The following is a 15787-nucleotide window of genomic DNA, read 5'->3' on the forward strand; positions in this document are numbered from 1 at the left end:
AGCGCTACATCCTTCATCTCCTTGTGTTTGCTTTGTTCGCCCTAAGTTGGCAAGATATGCCCAGACGTGGGTCCCTTGCTCCCTCTGCCATGGATTCAAGTTAGCCAGGCTGATGAGGGTGTTACCCTGAAACCGGTCCCAGGATGCTTGTTTCCAGTCCACAAGAAGACCTGGCTTGACAGTGAGGGCTGGACTGTTCCCATGAGGCACAGGGTCAAGACTGATTTGCATATGGCTGAGTCTGAACTGGGGTGGCGAAGTGAGCTAAAGAATGATGATGGATTCAACCCAGATCTGTGACTGGGAGTGAGTGTCTGAAAAGTTTAAGCGATCCGCTTATCATCTTGTGGAAACACCATTGTACAGTCACAATGTAAGACTGACTAACACCACTGCACTTTCATGGTGTACGAGTGATAACACCTCTGCACCATCATGATGCAGTTGCTCAGATATGAATTTACCTTAAAGAAATTAAAAGACAAGAGGCGTTTTGCAAAACAGTAACAAGTTAAAAGCAGCGGCCAGGAGAGACTGGACAGAATGCGTCTGAGGAAAGTCTCTCGCTGCACAAAGGTTTGCGCTCCCGTGGGCGTGCAGTTAAGAGCCATGCGGCCAGGTGGGAGCTGGGATTTCAATGGGCAATGAACAGGGAACATTAATTATTTATTTAATTTTCCCTCATCAACCGTGTCTTTTGTACAATGGTGTTTTATTAGGGGCCAATTGCCACGGTCCTGTTTGTTGTGGTGCAACTATCTATCTGTGGGATCGCTCAAGGTATTCCCTGAGCGTGCGTTTATCTTTGGGTTCAGAGAGACCCCATCTGTGACCTGTTATTCGATAGGTGTGAGTGCGGGTCGCAGGGCCTGGCTCACCCCATATCTCTGACTCTAGGTTGATGCGGCAGTCACTTTGGGTTAATCGTACAGCAATGGTATGAGTTCACTGGAACTCCTAAGAATAAGATTGTAGTCACTGGTGTCATTCTTATCGACATTCTCAGTAGCTTGTGTTCAGTTGTCATCGCATACATTGGTATTGTTTTACCCACATTGACATGGTTATGCATTCCTAGATCATGACATACATTGACGTCGCTTTTACTGGTAACAACATTGTCGTCTGTACATGGATTATGGTATACATTCACATTGCTTATGCCGGTATCATCGCTGTTGTGCAGACATAGATTATGACATACATTGAGATTGTATTTATGAGCGTTGACATTGTGATACGGGCACAGGTTATGGCATACGTTGGCATTGCATTTATTGGTATTGTCGGGCCCGCACACATCATGGTACTCATTGACACCGCATTTACCCATTCCAACAGTGTAAGAGTGACTAACAACACTGCACTTCCATGGTGTAAGGCTGACTAATACCACTGCACCTTCAATGTGTAAGAGTGACTAACACCATTGCACTGTCATGATTTAGGAGTGATAAACTCTATGCACCTTCACGGTGAAAGAGTGACTAACCCCTCCGAACCTTCATGGTGTAAGACTGACTAAAAAGTTCTATTCTTTGGAACGTACCTATCCTTATTTGGGAGATAGTTTTTATAAAACAGATTATCAGCAAGGAGACGTGGCACATAACCAGCAAAGAATAAATAATTTTTCAGATTCCTCTGATCCAGATTCTGATTTGAACTATCAGGAAGATGGTCACTATAATCCCCAAAATCCACAAAATGGACGTAGGAATATACGCCAGCCTTTTTTAGGATATCGAGGAGCAAAACGGGGGAAGCAGAGAGTGAGATTCAAACCTCCATCCAGAAGTCACCACCAAATGTATCAACATCCCATGGAACCCCAACACTACTTGGAAACTCGAAGCAGACAATATCAAAGGCAATGGATGTAGTGCCCATATTCAACCTTTCAAAACATAATTTAGAATCATCAGATATATCTTTGCTTACGAAAGGCTTAACTTTTGTTCCACATGCCAATGTGAACATATTTGAACTCTATCAAGATCTACATTCCTTCTTTAGGAAAATAAGGTTACAAAAGTTCTTTTCGGATAGAGTTGACATAGATCAGGATAACAGAACTAACAATATTGTGTCATTACCTTCTACATTTACTCCATCATTAGATCAAATCGGCCCGGAAATGGCAGTGTTTGAAAAGTGGTTCTAACTAAATTAGAACAATCACTTAGATATGTGCCCAAGCCCAGATATAATATCTCCAAAGAAGAACATAACTCCTTGAACAAATTAAGAAATAATACATCTATTGAAATAAAGAGCAGCGACAAAGGAGGTGGCATTGTTCTTATTGATTCAAATACATACGAAACAAACATGCTAAGTATGTTAAATGATCCTCTTTTTTATGAAAAAGTCACTAACATCCCCACAGATAGGGTTATCAAAAAATTTCAACAAACTACAAAAAAAGCCCTGGAGAGAAAGATAATTAATCAAAAGGAATATGATTTTTTGAATAAATCGCAAGGAAAAATAGCATGCATTTATGGGCTGCCAAAAGTGCACAAGAATCAGCAAGATCCCCCATATCGCCCCATTGTATCCACCATTGGCATCCCTACAGAAGCTCTATCTAAATATATAGACAACATCCTTAGACCTTACATCCCGTTGACTCCCTCCTACATTAAGGATACTGGAGAAATGATTTCTAAAGTTGAACATCTACCATTCGATGAGGGCAATGACCTATTGGTCACTTTGGATGTTGAAGCACTATATAGTAACATCCCACAGAGAGGTGCATTAGAGGCCACAATGTGGTTTATCGATCTGCATAAAATACCATGCAATAAACATTTCATTCTGGAATGTCTCTCAATAGTCCTACAGGAAAATGTTTTTCAATTCGGGGACCAAATGTACAAACAAACGAAAGGCGTGAGCATGGGGGCAGCCATGGCTCCGTCTATAGCTAATATATATATGGCCCTATTTGAATCTCGCCACATCCAAAATGAGATGGCCCCATTCTTCGAGTCTGTTTCCCATTGGTACAGGTTCATTGATGATATCTTCTTCATCTGGACCAATGGGGAACAGACTCTTGGCGAATTTTTGGAATGGATTAACCTTGCAGACGAAAATTTACGATTCACTGCCCATACTGATTCGACCCAGGTAGAATTCTTGGACATATATATCAGAAACGAATCTAATAAATTAGAAGTAGACCTATATTCCAAACCAACAGCCAGGAATACACTTCTCCATTTTTCAAGTTATCACCCTAGGAACCAAAAAGACGGTATCCCCTTTTCGCAATTTCTCAGGGTGAGGAGAAATTGTACCAACATTAAGGACTATGATACACAATCCATAAAAATGAAACAAAAATTTCTTGAAAGAGGATACCCACATCGCCTTGTACGTCAGGCGTACAAAAGGGCACGATATTATGATCGAGATGCCCTTCTACATTCGAAGAAAGAGATTCAGGAACCAAAATTGGTTTGTGTTACAAAGCACTCGACACTAAATGCCACAATTAGACAAATAATAAATGCAAACTGGCATTTACTGAATAAAGAACCAACTAAAGCCAAACTCAAGAAACCGATGTTTGCGCATCGACGTAATAAGAACCTAAAAGACCTAGTGGTAAGATCAAGGTACACCGGAGTAACCACTAAACCTGCATTTATCCAAAAATCCATAAATGGAGCAAATCCTCTAAAAGGTACTTCCAGATGTGGGTCATGCCAGTCATGCGATGGTATTATACCAGGGGAAACCTTTAAATTCAATGACTATGAAATCCTAGCTAATGATTTTTGGACATGCAATACCTGCAACATAGTTTATCTACTTTTATGCCCATGTAATTTGGGATATGTGGGTGAAACTTCACGAGCAATAAAGACTCGTCTAACAGAACACAGATCTGCAATTAGGACACGGAAATTAGCAGCCCCACTAGTCAGCCATTCTTTGGAATTCCAACATGCTTCATCTGACCTTAGATGGCGCATATTGGAAAAGATCCAAACTCCGAATGCAAAAGGAGGAGAAAAGATACGGAAAAAGAGGGAAGTATTCTGGATCTTTTCTCTTAAGACGTTCTCCCATGGTTTAAATAATGAATTACCATGGGAGAATGCAATTCTGTAATACTAAATAGAGCTTAAATACCAAGTGAATATAAGTCTGTATACTTCTAAACAAATTAATATTTACATACCACAACCAAATAGGTAAGGTCATAAAATTAGAAACCCCCACCCCATTTATGAAATCCTTAAAACAATCCTCATTAGGCTTAATATTGAAATTGGGTCCTTCACCTTTAAGAACCTGAAAAAATCTTGACACCCAATGAAACTGACCCTTATATAAAGAGCTGAAAATAGCCCTTCTGTGTTGTTCATTCTGAAAACCTGCATGAGGAATTGACACGCTGCCTGAATCTCCTTCTATCGGTAAGAGAATGCTGCGCTCCTTTTTTCTCCCACCTCCACTTTATTATTAAAAACGGACTAATCTAATGAGTGCAAAGCTTTACGCGGTCCATTTTTGCCTTTTCCTCTTTCAAATAACAGACGCACGAAACACGCGGTCTGGATACCGTTTGCAAGCAACCAGAAACAGACGCGTTATTCACGCGGTCTATACATCAGGTGCACAGCGTTATAAACAAAAAGTTAAGCGAGCACCCGTTTAACTATTTACTGGTAAGAGAATGCAGCGTTTGCTTCGCGCATTTAATTTAATCACTTGTACGACTGTAAACATTAAGAAATGCCGCCTCGTTTTTCCCTTTTCTAAATAGACACATGATAACTCAGTCGGAATCATTTGTGCAAGCTGTTAGCATTTTAACCTCTGCTGCGCATCCGGTTTAAGGCTATACCAAACAAGATTGATGCATCTTAGGTAAGCAATAGTAAGAAAAAGTCATATTAAAACGAATTTAGAGCCGGTGGTTACGATTATACCCTAAAAGCTTATCGTTTATTTTCACAAACAGGACTTTTTAAAAATCGAATCCGACTAAGCCTTATCCAATATAATCGCCTTCCGTTTGAGCAATAAAAAGTGTGACGAGAAAGAGAAAGGGAAATTCTAATCTTCTAAAGATCAGGTGAGAAACATGAGGAGAATGACTTGCTCTTGGGTAAATGTGCAGTGTGTTCTGTGCTTTAAATGTAGAAACAACTAAATGGTGTCATTATTGTAAGTGCAGTGATTTAAACATATGAAAGTAGACTGATCCATCAAACTGCAGGACAGACAGCAGCGTATTTTTTGGCAGGGATTTTGAACATCTAAACAGATTTAATCAAACAGGTACCAACTTATTCCTAATGCTGTGAATAGTGAGGGGGACCAGGAACTTGAGAACTAAAGAATGGTAGGGAGCCAATAATCCTTTGAAAACAGTGTATGTATACCTCCCCCCTATTTTTCTTACTTTTCTTATCTTTATTCTTTCATCGTCTTTGTCTGTTTTATAGCATCCTCTCTCCTTATTTGTTTCTCCTGTAGGTTTCTTGGCCTTATTTTCAATGAACTGTTTTATTCAAAAATATTTGAAATGAAAAATGGGTTAGTGTATGTGAAGTACTACACAAGCATACAGGACATATAAATGCCAGTCTATGTTTCTAACGTTATGTAGGCAATGAAATATGTTTCTCAAAAATACAGGAATCAAAAAATGATTTAGTTTATGTCAAGTACCATGTAAGCATATAAGACACAAATGCTAGTCCTTGTCTCTAATCTTTTGTAGGCAATGATATTAAATAGTTTCTTGCTTGTATCATCTACCCTTATATAAATTGGCTGGATTTTGATATCATTAAATAGGGAATATCGACCTCTCCTTTTTGTATTGGTTAAAGATACATCACATGTTTTCTAAATTTTCTAGGAATGTCTCTAACCCTTGAATAATTATATTTGCAAACCATCATATGCAAATAAAATCATATAGGTTACTTTTAAAATTGGGTTCTATAATTGAATATGATGCGGTATATCAAAACTATTGTATCCAATGGCAAAATGAAAGTTTGTGGCAAATGTTAATATGTGAAGGCAAATGTTAATTAATTTTTGTAGAGCTGTGAAAATATGCAAAGAACTATCAGTAAAATATTCCTATAATCTCTTTCACAGTATCACGATGGTAAAGTCCTGATGAAGACACGGTCTTGGTGTCGAAACGCGTCGACAGGAAACGATCTATTTTTTAGATATAATCTCTTTTTTATAGTGAAATTATATGCTATTTTATTGAGTCTTATAAAATGACCGATGAATTTTATTGTTTTTTCTTATCATGTTGCATTAAAATGTATTTTCTTAATTTGACCTAGTTGCTTATTATTGTTTGCCACTTACATTGTGCCAGTAATTTTCTTATGTGCCTGGGAGTGTTATTTTTCATATATATGTAAGACTGACTAACACCACTGCACCTTCATGGTTTAAGAGTGACTAACACCACTGCACCTTCATGGTTTAAGAGTGACTTACACCACTGCACCTTCATGGTTTAAGAGTGACTTACACCACTGCACCTTCATAATGTAAGAGTGACTAACACCACTGCACCTTCATAATGTAAGAGTGACTACCACCACTGCACCTTCATGGTGTAGGCTGACTAACACCACTGCACCTTCAAGGTGTAAGAGTGACTAACACCTCTGCACCTTCATGGTGTAAGAGTCTCAGGCTTGTAATGTATTGTACAAAACAGGAATTGTTATGTTGACATGATCTCCGCCTTAAATCCAACTCTGCGTCCAAACAGTTTAACTACTCGTGAGAGTTCTTTGAATACATTTTCTGTAATCATTTTTTGTACATTTTTCTTTTCTTTTCAGTTTCCCACATTAGGACATTTTTGTCAAAGAAATTCAATCCCAGCTTCCTTATCAACAAATTTGCAAGATGACTTGAGAATCAACAGGAAGGTCATGTTGATGAACCCACTGAAAGACATCCTAGCCGGAGCAAACCTCAACCAGATGAACGATCGAGCAGATGAAACTGAGCAACAAGTCAGAAAGATCCTCAGTGAAGTAAATAAGCTCATACCCAAAGTTACATTCACTCACCTGGACAACACAACGTGCACTGAACAGAGCAAGGTGTCCATCATAAGCCCCAGAGAGAAATACTGTGTCGGCGATGAGGTGACGGTACAGCTCGACATGTACGACTACTTGGGCAACAGGAAGAAATATGGAGGTGACATGCTGCGAGCAAGAATCTACTCACCGGATCTCATGGCAGGAGCTTCTGGGAGGATCACAGACTTCCACAACGGAACATATCATGTTCAATTTACCTTATTCTGGGCAGGAATAGTGAAAATTTCCCTCTTTCTGATCCACCCAAGTGAAGCTGTTGCAGCTCTGTGGAGGGCAAGACATTCTGGCTTTAAGACTGTAGATCACAAGGCAAAATATACCAATGCAACACATAATATTGAAGTGAAGTGTGCCTATGACTTGGACACTGAAGAGGAAGTATGCAACATCATGGAGAACAGGGATGAGTATCCATTCTACTGCATCAAGCCGGCTCACATGCCCTGCGCAACCATAACGCAAATGACAAGCTACGCCACATACAAGTCCTACTTCACTGACCTGGAACGGCCACTCTTCGACAGGTAGGTCCTTAATTGTCCTTCCTATATTGTGCTGCTGAAATATGCCTGACAGTTGCGGCATTTCTGTGGGTCCTACCTCACCACCACTGAGTGTCTATTCTTCAACATAAAAGTTCTCTATATATAGCTTCCACTTAATTTAAGAATCCCAAAAGATTGGCTGGGTCTGAACTGGGGTGGCGGAGTGAGCTAAAGAATGATGATGGCCACCGAGTAGGAACTCCTTCGCCGAGCTCCTGGGTTGGGGAATACCAAATTGGTATTTATCCCCTGATTACCGGACCACCCGACCCATCCATCCCATCCAACTGAAACATTGTATCCAGAAACAAAAACTGAGTTAAACTGGAATAAATATTGTATCAACTCGCCCCGGGACTCGACGTCGATTCGCCTGGACTTCCTCGCACCCTGGCCTACGTCCTGGCTCTCGAGTCCACCCCCGCAGTTCCACTCGTGATCCGGCCCCCGAAGAAGAGACTGCTGTGCCGTGGGCTCTTGCTGCTTGGGTCCCAGTTTGGGTCGACCTACTCCCAGCTGAAATGGCTGACCAGGTGACTTGCTGGGACCGATACCAAGGTCTGGGTCCTTGAGATCGCTGCCGGAATCCTGCCGCCTGGCAAGATCCCGACTTGCATCCCAATCACGGACCCAAACGGTAAGTCCTCATCCTTGTTGCTGGAACGGACCTTTCCTTTGGTGTGAGGACTGCCCCGGGGTCTCACTGAGACCGTTCCTTTAGGTTGGACCCACTGTGGTGTGCCGTCACCGGATCTCGCCCAAGCTGTATGACCCCACCACTGAGGCCGACGCCTGTGGAACCCCCGACTGATCATCCACTGTGGGACCAAGTGCGGAGACTGCCCCGGGGTCTCACTGAGACCATTGCCCGAGGTTGGGCCACTGTGGTGTGCCGTCACCGGATCTCGCCCAAGCTGTATGACCCCACCACTGAGGCCGACGCCTGTGGAACCCCCGACTGATCATCCATTGGGGGACCAAGTACGGGGACTGCCCCGGGGTCTCACTGAGACCATTGCCCGAGGTTGGGCCCACTGTGGTGTGCCGTTACTGGATCTGACCCAAGTGCACGGATCCCCCAGCTGAGGCCGTCGCCTGGAGGAGCCCGACCGATCATCCGCTGAGGAACCTGTAGTCGGCACAACGGAGCCTGATTGAGCAGAGCGATGGCCCCCGGCTGTTCGCCTGGAGCTGACGACGGAACTGTGGCCCCCTTGATTGAAAAATGTCCATCAGGAATACATTTCTATTCCCCCTTAGGTCAGGAATATTGAAAGTGATGCGCAGTGGCCTCTCCCTCTGAGCGGCCATTTTGCATAGAGCCTCCCTGTGGCTTGCCGGGGGGCTCCTACTCGGCAGTGAGAGCCTCTGGGACAGAGGGCAATAAGGGGCACACTGGAACCCACACCGGAACCCGTGACAAAAAACCCACCCCAAGATGGCCGGGAGACCACAGTTCCACCGGAGGTGAGACCCGCCAAATACTATTCGATCTCCATCGGCATAAACAAGAGTGGTTTGCCCACCAAATACTATTAATATAATCATCTGCATCTATGAATCCGATTGGGCCACACAGTGCCCCGCCCCTCGTTGTCCACTTGATCTCATTGCTCTCTGGAACTGGGCCTTTATTTCTTTATTTATTTGTTGAAAAACCCCACATGTACCCACCCCGGGACCGGGTTGATGCGGGCTGTGGCTCATCACTGCCTGCCCAAAACTCGCAGAATTAACCCCGAGAACCACTGGCAAGTAGGTATGATCAGTGGCGCTACACTTCTAGCATGAGAGACGGCATGAGAGACGGCCCTGGTATCCCTTATACTCAGCACATCACTTGAGCCCAAGGCGCCCACATCGTGGAGTTCCTCAGTAGTCCCGGGTCTATTCTGTCCCTGTTTTTGTTCGCAGCCTCCGTTTGAATCCTGGATCACTGCTACCACTCTGTTTTGCTGCACTTGAAAGAACGCCGCTGCCTGTACATTGGTCCGTCAAAGACATCTTTCTATTTGGCTCTCGCTGATCCGCTGCCTCGTGAGGGGTTTTCCTCCTGGGGTGATTGTCCGCACTCTGCCATTCTTCGTTGAGAGCTTATCCAGGGGGTCACCCTGACTCTTTGGGGCCCTGACCAGAAGACCATCAGTCTACCCAATTCCAGCTCCCTGCACTGGCATGCCCCATGCCCCTCACGCCTCACCCCCCACAGTGACAGTCGACCGTGCCCTAGACCTGAGACCTGAATTCTGAGTCCACAACCCTACGCTTTCCGGTCCTTTCAAGGCTTTATGTATTATATACAAAGCACTGAATAGCCAAGGACCTGACTTTTTTAGGGAATCACTGCAGGTGTATGTCCCTAAGAGAGCGTTAAGATCTGCCTCATCCGCATCCCTATGCATTCAACGGGTGAGAACAGTTACATGGGGAGACAGATGCTTCTTGGTGGCCGCCTCGAAGCTCTGGAATACCTTGCCCCATCAAATAAAATGCAGCCCGTCACTGACGATTTTTAGAAAGCAAGTGAAGACCTGGCTATTCATTCAATAATGCACAGGAGTTGCCTCTCTGTCTGCTCAGCGCCGAGACACCATTCGTGGTATTTGTTTGCGCTTTATATGTTTGGAAAATAAATAAATAAATAAATAAATCCTCAACAGACAGGCCTGTCTATCCTGGGCACTCGCCCCTTAAAACACTCTTGCGGCTTTCCAGTCCGCAGCTTCATTTCTCGCCCTTGCTTCCAGTCTTAATCTCGCCTACACATCTTCTCAATGCTATTATACTCTTGACCTGCCCTTTCTCTTACTGTCTCTCTGTATCACTCTAAGCCTTTTTTGCCCTCCCCCCTCCTATCTGACCCCATCCACCTGCCCCTTACCTACCTGCTCCGAACTCCTACCACAGGTGTCCCTCCTCCTCTCATCTTCCTCCGCTTCCCCTTTATACTCTATTCTTCCCTATACTTCCTCATCACTTTGTTTATCATTATCTGCATGTACCTGTGTATTGAATGAATTGATCCTATAACCATAGAATCTACTGCCTCTACTGTACCTGTGTATTGAATGAATCGATCCTACAACCATAGAATCTACTGCCTCTACTGTACCTGTGTATTGAATGAATTGATCCTATAACCATAGAATCTACTGCCTCTACTGTACCTGTGTATTGAATGAATCGATCCTATAACCATAGAATCTACTGCCTCTACTGTACCTGTGTATTGAATGAATTGATCCTATAACCATAGAATCCACTGCCTCTACTGTACCTGAGTATTGAATGAATCGATCCTATAACCATAGAATCCACTGCCTCTACTGTACCTGAGTATTGAATGAATCGATCCTATAACCATAGAATCTACTGCCTCTACTGTACCTGTGTATTGAATGAATTGATCCTATAACCATAGAATCTACTGCCTCTACTGTACCTGAGTATTGAATGAATTGATCCTATAACCATAGAATCCACTGCCTCTACTGTACCTGAGTATTGAATGAATCGATCCTATAACCAAAGAATCCACTGCCTCTACTGTACCTGTGTATTGAATGAATCGATCCTATAACCATAGAATCCACTGCCTCTACTGTACCTGAGTATTGAATGAATAGATCCTATAACCATAGAATCTACTGCCTCTACTGTACCTGTGTATTGAATGAATTGATCCTATAACCATAGAATCCACTGCCTCTACTGTACCTGAGTATTGAATGAATCGATCCTATAACCATAGAATCCACTGCCTCTACTGTACCTCTGTATTGAATGAATTGATCCTATAACCATAGAATCCACTGCCTCTACTGTACCTGAGTATTGAATGAATCGATCCTATAACCATAGAATCCACTGCCTCTACTGTACCTGAGTATTGAATGAATTGATCCTATAACCATAGAATCTACTGCCTCTACTGTACCTGAGTATTGAATGAATCGATCCTATAACCATAGAATCCACTGCCTCTACTGTACCTGTGTATTGAATGAATCGATCCTATAACCATAGAATCCACTGCCTCTACTGTACCTGAGTATTGAATGAATAGATCCTATAACCATAGAATCTACTGCCTCTACTGTACCTGAGTATTGAATGAATTGATCATATAACAATAGAATCTACTGCCTCTACTGTACCTGAGTATTGAATGAATTGATCCTATAACCATAGAATCCACTGCCTCTACTGTACCTGAGTATTGAATGAATCGATCCTATAACAATAGAATCTACTGCCTCTACTGTACCTGAGTATTGAATGAATCGATCCTATAACAATAGAATCCACTGCCTCTACTGTACCTGAGTATTGAATGAATCGATCCTATAACCATAGAATCCACTACCTCTACTGTACCTGAGTATTGAATGAATTGATCCTATAACCATAGAATCTACTGCCTCTACTGTACCGGTATATTGAATGAATCGATCCTATAACCATAGAATCCACTGCCTCTACTGTACCTGAGTATTGAATGAATCGATCCTATAACCATAGAATCCACTGCCTCTACTATACCTGTGTATTTAATGAATCGATCCTATAACCATAGAATCCACTGCCTCTACTGTACCTGTGTATTTAATGAATCGATCCTATAACCATAGAATCTACTGCCTCTACTGTACCTGTGTATTGAATGAATCGACCCTATAACCATAGAATCCACTGCCTCTACTGTACCTGTGTATTGAATGAATCGATCCTATAACCATAGAATCCACTGCCTCTACTGTACCTGTGTATTGAATGAATTGATCCTATAACCATAGAATCCACTGCCTCTACTGTACCTGAGTATTGAATGAATTGATCCTATAACCATAGAATCCACTGCCTCTACTGTACCTGTGTATTGAATGAATCGATCCTATAACCATAAAATCCACTGCCTCTACTGTACCTGAGTATTGAATGAATTGATCCTATAACCATAGAATCCACTGCCTCTACTGTACCTGAGTATTGAATGAATTGATCCTATAACCATAGAATCTACTGCCTCTACTGTACCTGAGTATTGAATGAATTGATCCTATAACCATAGAATCTACTGCCTCTACTGTACCTGAGTATTGAATGAATTGATCCTATAACCATAGAATCTACTGCCTCTACTGTACCTGTGAATTGAATGAATCGATCCTATAACCATAGAATCTACTGCCTCTACTGTACCTGAGTATTGAATGAATTGATCCTATAACCATAGAATCTACTGCCTCTACTGTACCTGTGAATTGAATGAATCGATCCTATAACCATAGAATCTACTGCCTCTACTGTACCTGAGTATTGAATGAATTGATCCTATAACCATAGAATCTACTGCCTCTACTGTACCTGTGTATTGAATGAATTGATCCTATAACCATAGAATCCACTGCCTCTACTGTACCTGAGTATTGAATGAATTGATCCTATAACCATAGAATCTACTGCCTCTACTGTACCTGTGAATTGAATGAATCGATCCTATAACCATAGAATCTACTGCCTCTACTGTACCTGAGTATTGAATGAATTGATCCTATAACCATAGAATCTACTGCCTCTACTGTACCTGAGTATTGAATGAATTGATCCTATAACCATAGAATCTACTGCCTCTACTGTACCTGAGTATTGAATGAATTGATCCTATAACCATAGAATCTACTGCTTCTACTGTACCTGAGTATTGAATGAATTGATCCTATAACCATAGAATCCACTGCCTCTACTGTACCTGTGTATTGAATGAATTGATCCTATAACCATAGAATCTACTGCCTCTACTGTACCTGTGTATTGAATGAATTGATCCTATAACCATAGAATCTACTGCCTCTACTGTACCTGAGTATTGAATGAATTGATCCTATAACCATAGAATCTACTGCCTCTACTGTACCTGTGAATTGAATGAATTGATCCTATAACCATAGAATCCACTGCCTCTACTGTACCTGTGAATTGAATGAATCGATCCTATAACCATAGAATCTACTGCCTCTACTGTACCTGTGTATTGAATGAATTGATCCTATAACCATAGAATCTACTGCCTCTACTGTACCTGAGTATTGAATGAATTGATCCTATAACCATAGAATCTACTGCCTCTACTGTACCTGTGTATTGAATGAATTGATCCTATAACCATAGAATCCACTGCCTCTACTGTACCTGTGTATTGAATGAATTGATCCTATAACCATAGAATCCACTGCCTCTACTGTACCTGAGTATTGAATGAATTGATCCTATAACAATAGAATCTACTGCCTCTACTGTACCTGTGTATTGAATGAATCGATCCTATAACCATAGAATCCACTGCCTCTACTGTACCTGTGTATTGAATGAATTGATCCTATAACCATAGAATCTACTGCCTCTACTGTACCTGAGTATTGAATGAATTGATCCTATAACAATAGAATCTACTGCCTCTACTGTACCTGAGTATTGAATGAATTGATCCTATAACAATAGAATCTACTGCCTCTACTGTACCTGAGTATTGAATGAATTGATCCTATAACCATAGAATCCACTGCCTCTACTGTACCTGAGTATTGAATGAATCGATCCTATAACCATAGAATCCACTGCCTCTACTGTACCTGAGTATTGAATGAATTGATCCTATAACAATAGAATCTACTGCCTCTACTGTACCTGAGTATTGAATGAATAGATCCTATAACCATAGAATCCACTGCCTCTACTGTACCTGAGTATTGAATGAATTGATCCTATAACCATAGAATCCACTGCCTCTACTGTACCTGAGTATTGAATGAATTGATCCTATAACCATAGAATCTACTGCCTCTACTGTACCTGAGTATTGAATGAATTGATCCTATAACCATAGAATCCACTGCCTCTACTGTACCTGAGTATTGAATGAATTGATCCTATAACAATAGAATCTACTGCCTCTACTGTACCTGAGTATTGAATGAATTGATCCTATAACCATAGAATCTACTGCCTCTACTGTACCTGAGTATTGAATGAATTGATCCTATAACCATAGAATCCACTGCCTCTACTGTACCTGTGTATTGAATGAATTGATCCTATAACCATAGAATCCACTGCCTCTACTGTACCTGAGTATTGAATGAATTGATCCTATAACCATAGAATCTACTGCCTCTACTGTACCTGTGTATTGAATGAATTGATCCTATAACAATAGAATCTACTGTCTCTACTGTACCTGTGTATTGAATGAATCAATCCTATAACCATATAATCCACTGTCCCTACTGTACCTGTGTATTGAATGAATCGATCCTATAACCATAGAATCTACTGCCTCTACTGTACCTGTGTATTGAATGAATCGATCCTATAACCATAGAATCCACTGTCCCTACTGTACCTGTGTATTGAATGAATTGATCCTATAACCATAGAATCTACTGCCTCTACTGTACCTGAGTATTGAATGAATTGATCCTATAACAATAGAATCTACTGCCTCTACTGTACCTGAGTATTGAATGAATAGATCCTATAACCATAGAATCCACTGCCTCTACTGTACCTGAGTATTGAATGAATTGATCCTATAACCATAGAATCCACTGCCTCTACTGTACCTGAGTATTGAATGAATTGATCCTATAACCATAGAATCCACTGCCTCTACTGTACCTGAGTATTGAATGAATTGATCCTATAACAATAGAATCTACTGCCTCTACTGTACCTGAGTATTGAATGAATTGATCCTATAACCATAGAATCCACTGCCTCTACTGTACCTGTGTATTGAATGAATTGATCCTATAACAATAGAATCTACTGCCTCTACTGTACCTGAGTATTGAATGAATTGATCCTATAACCATAGAATCCACTGCCTCTACTGTACCTGAGTATTGAATGAATTGATCCTATAACCATAGAATCTACTGTCTCTACTGTACCTGTGTATTCAATGAATCGATCCTATAACCATAGAATCCACTGTCCCTACTGTACCTGTGTATTGAATGAATCGATCCTATAACCATAGAATCTACTGCCTCTACTGTACCTGTGTATTGAATGAATCGATCCTATAACCATAGAATCCACTGTCCCTACTGTACCTGT

The 15787-nt window shown here is 41.5% G+C and overlaps 1 protein-coding gene and 1 long non-coding RNA gene across 2 annotated transcripts in view; both read left to right on the forward strand.

Moving 5' to 3' along the window:
• The first annotated feature begins 4385 nt into the window (after positions 1–4385).
• LOC147668329 (uncharacterized) lies at positions 4386–4891 on the forward strand. Its single transcript, XR_015304127.1, has 3 exons — positions 4386–4436; positions 4557–4688; positions 4787–4891. It is a non-coding gene; the product is annotated as an uncharacterized LOC147668329 (long non-coding RNA).
• A 1963-nt stretch (positions 4892–6854) lies between these two features.
• Positions 6855–15787, forward strand: part of LOC147668330 (NXPE family member 4-like) — a 283603-nt gene continuing 274670 nt past the window's right edge. The window contains exon 1 of the mRNA XM_086948593.1: positions 6855–7645. Coding sequence (XP_086804719.1) covers positions 6945–7645 — 701 coding nt within the window. The 5' untranslated portion in view covers positions 6855–6944. The remainder of the gene's footprint in view (positions 7646–15787) is intronic.

This window comes from Lissotriton vulgaris, unplaced genomic scaffold, assembly GCF_964263255.1.
Source record: "Lissotriton vulgaris unplaced genomic scaffold, aLisVul1.2 SCAFFOLD_1454, whole genome shotgun sequence".
Taxonomy (NCBI): Eukaryota; Metazoa; Chordata; class Amphibia; order Caudata; family Salamandridae; genus Lissotriton; species Lissotriton vulgaris.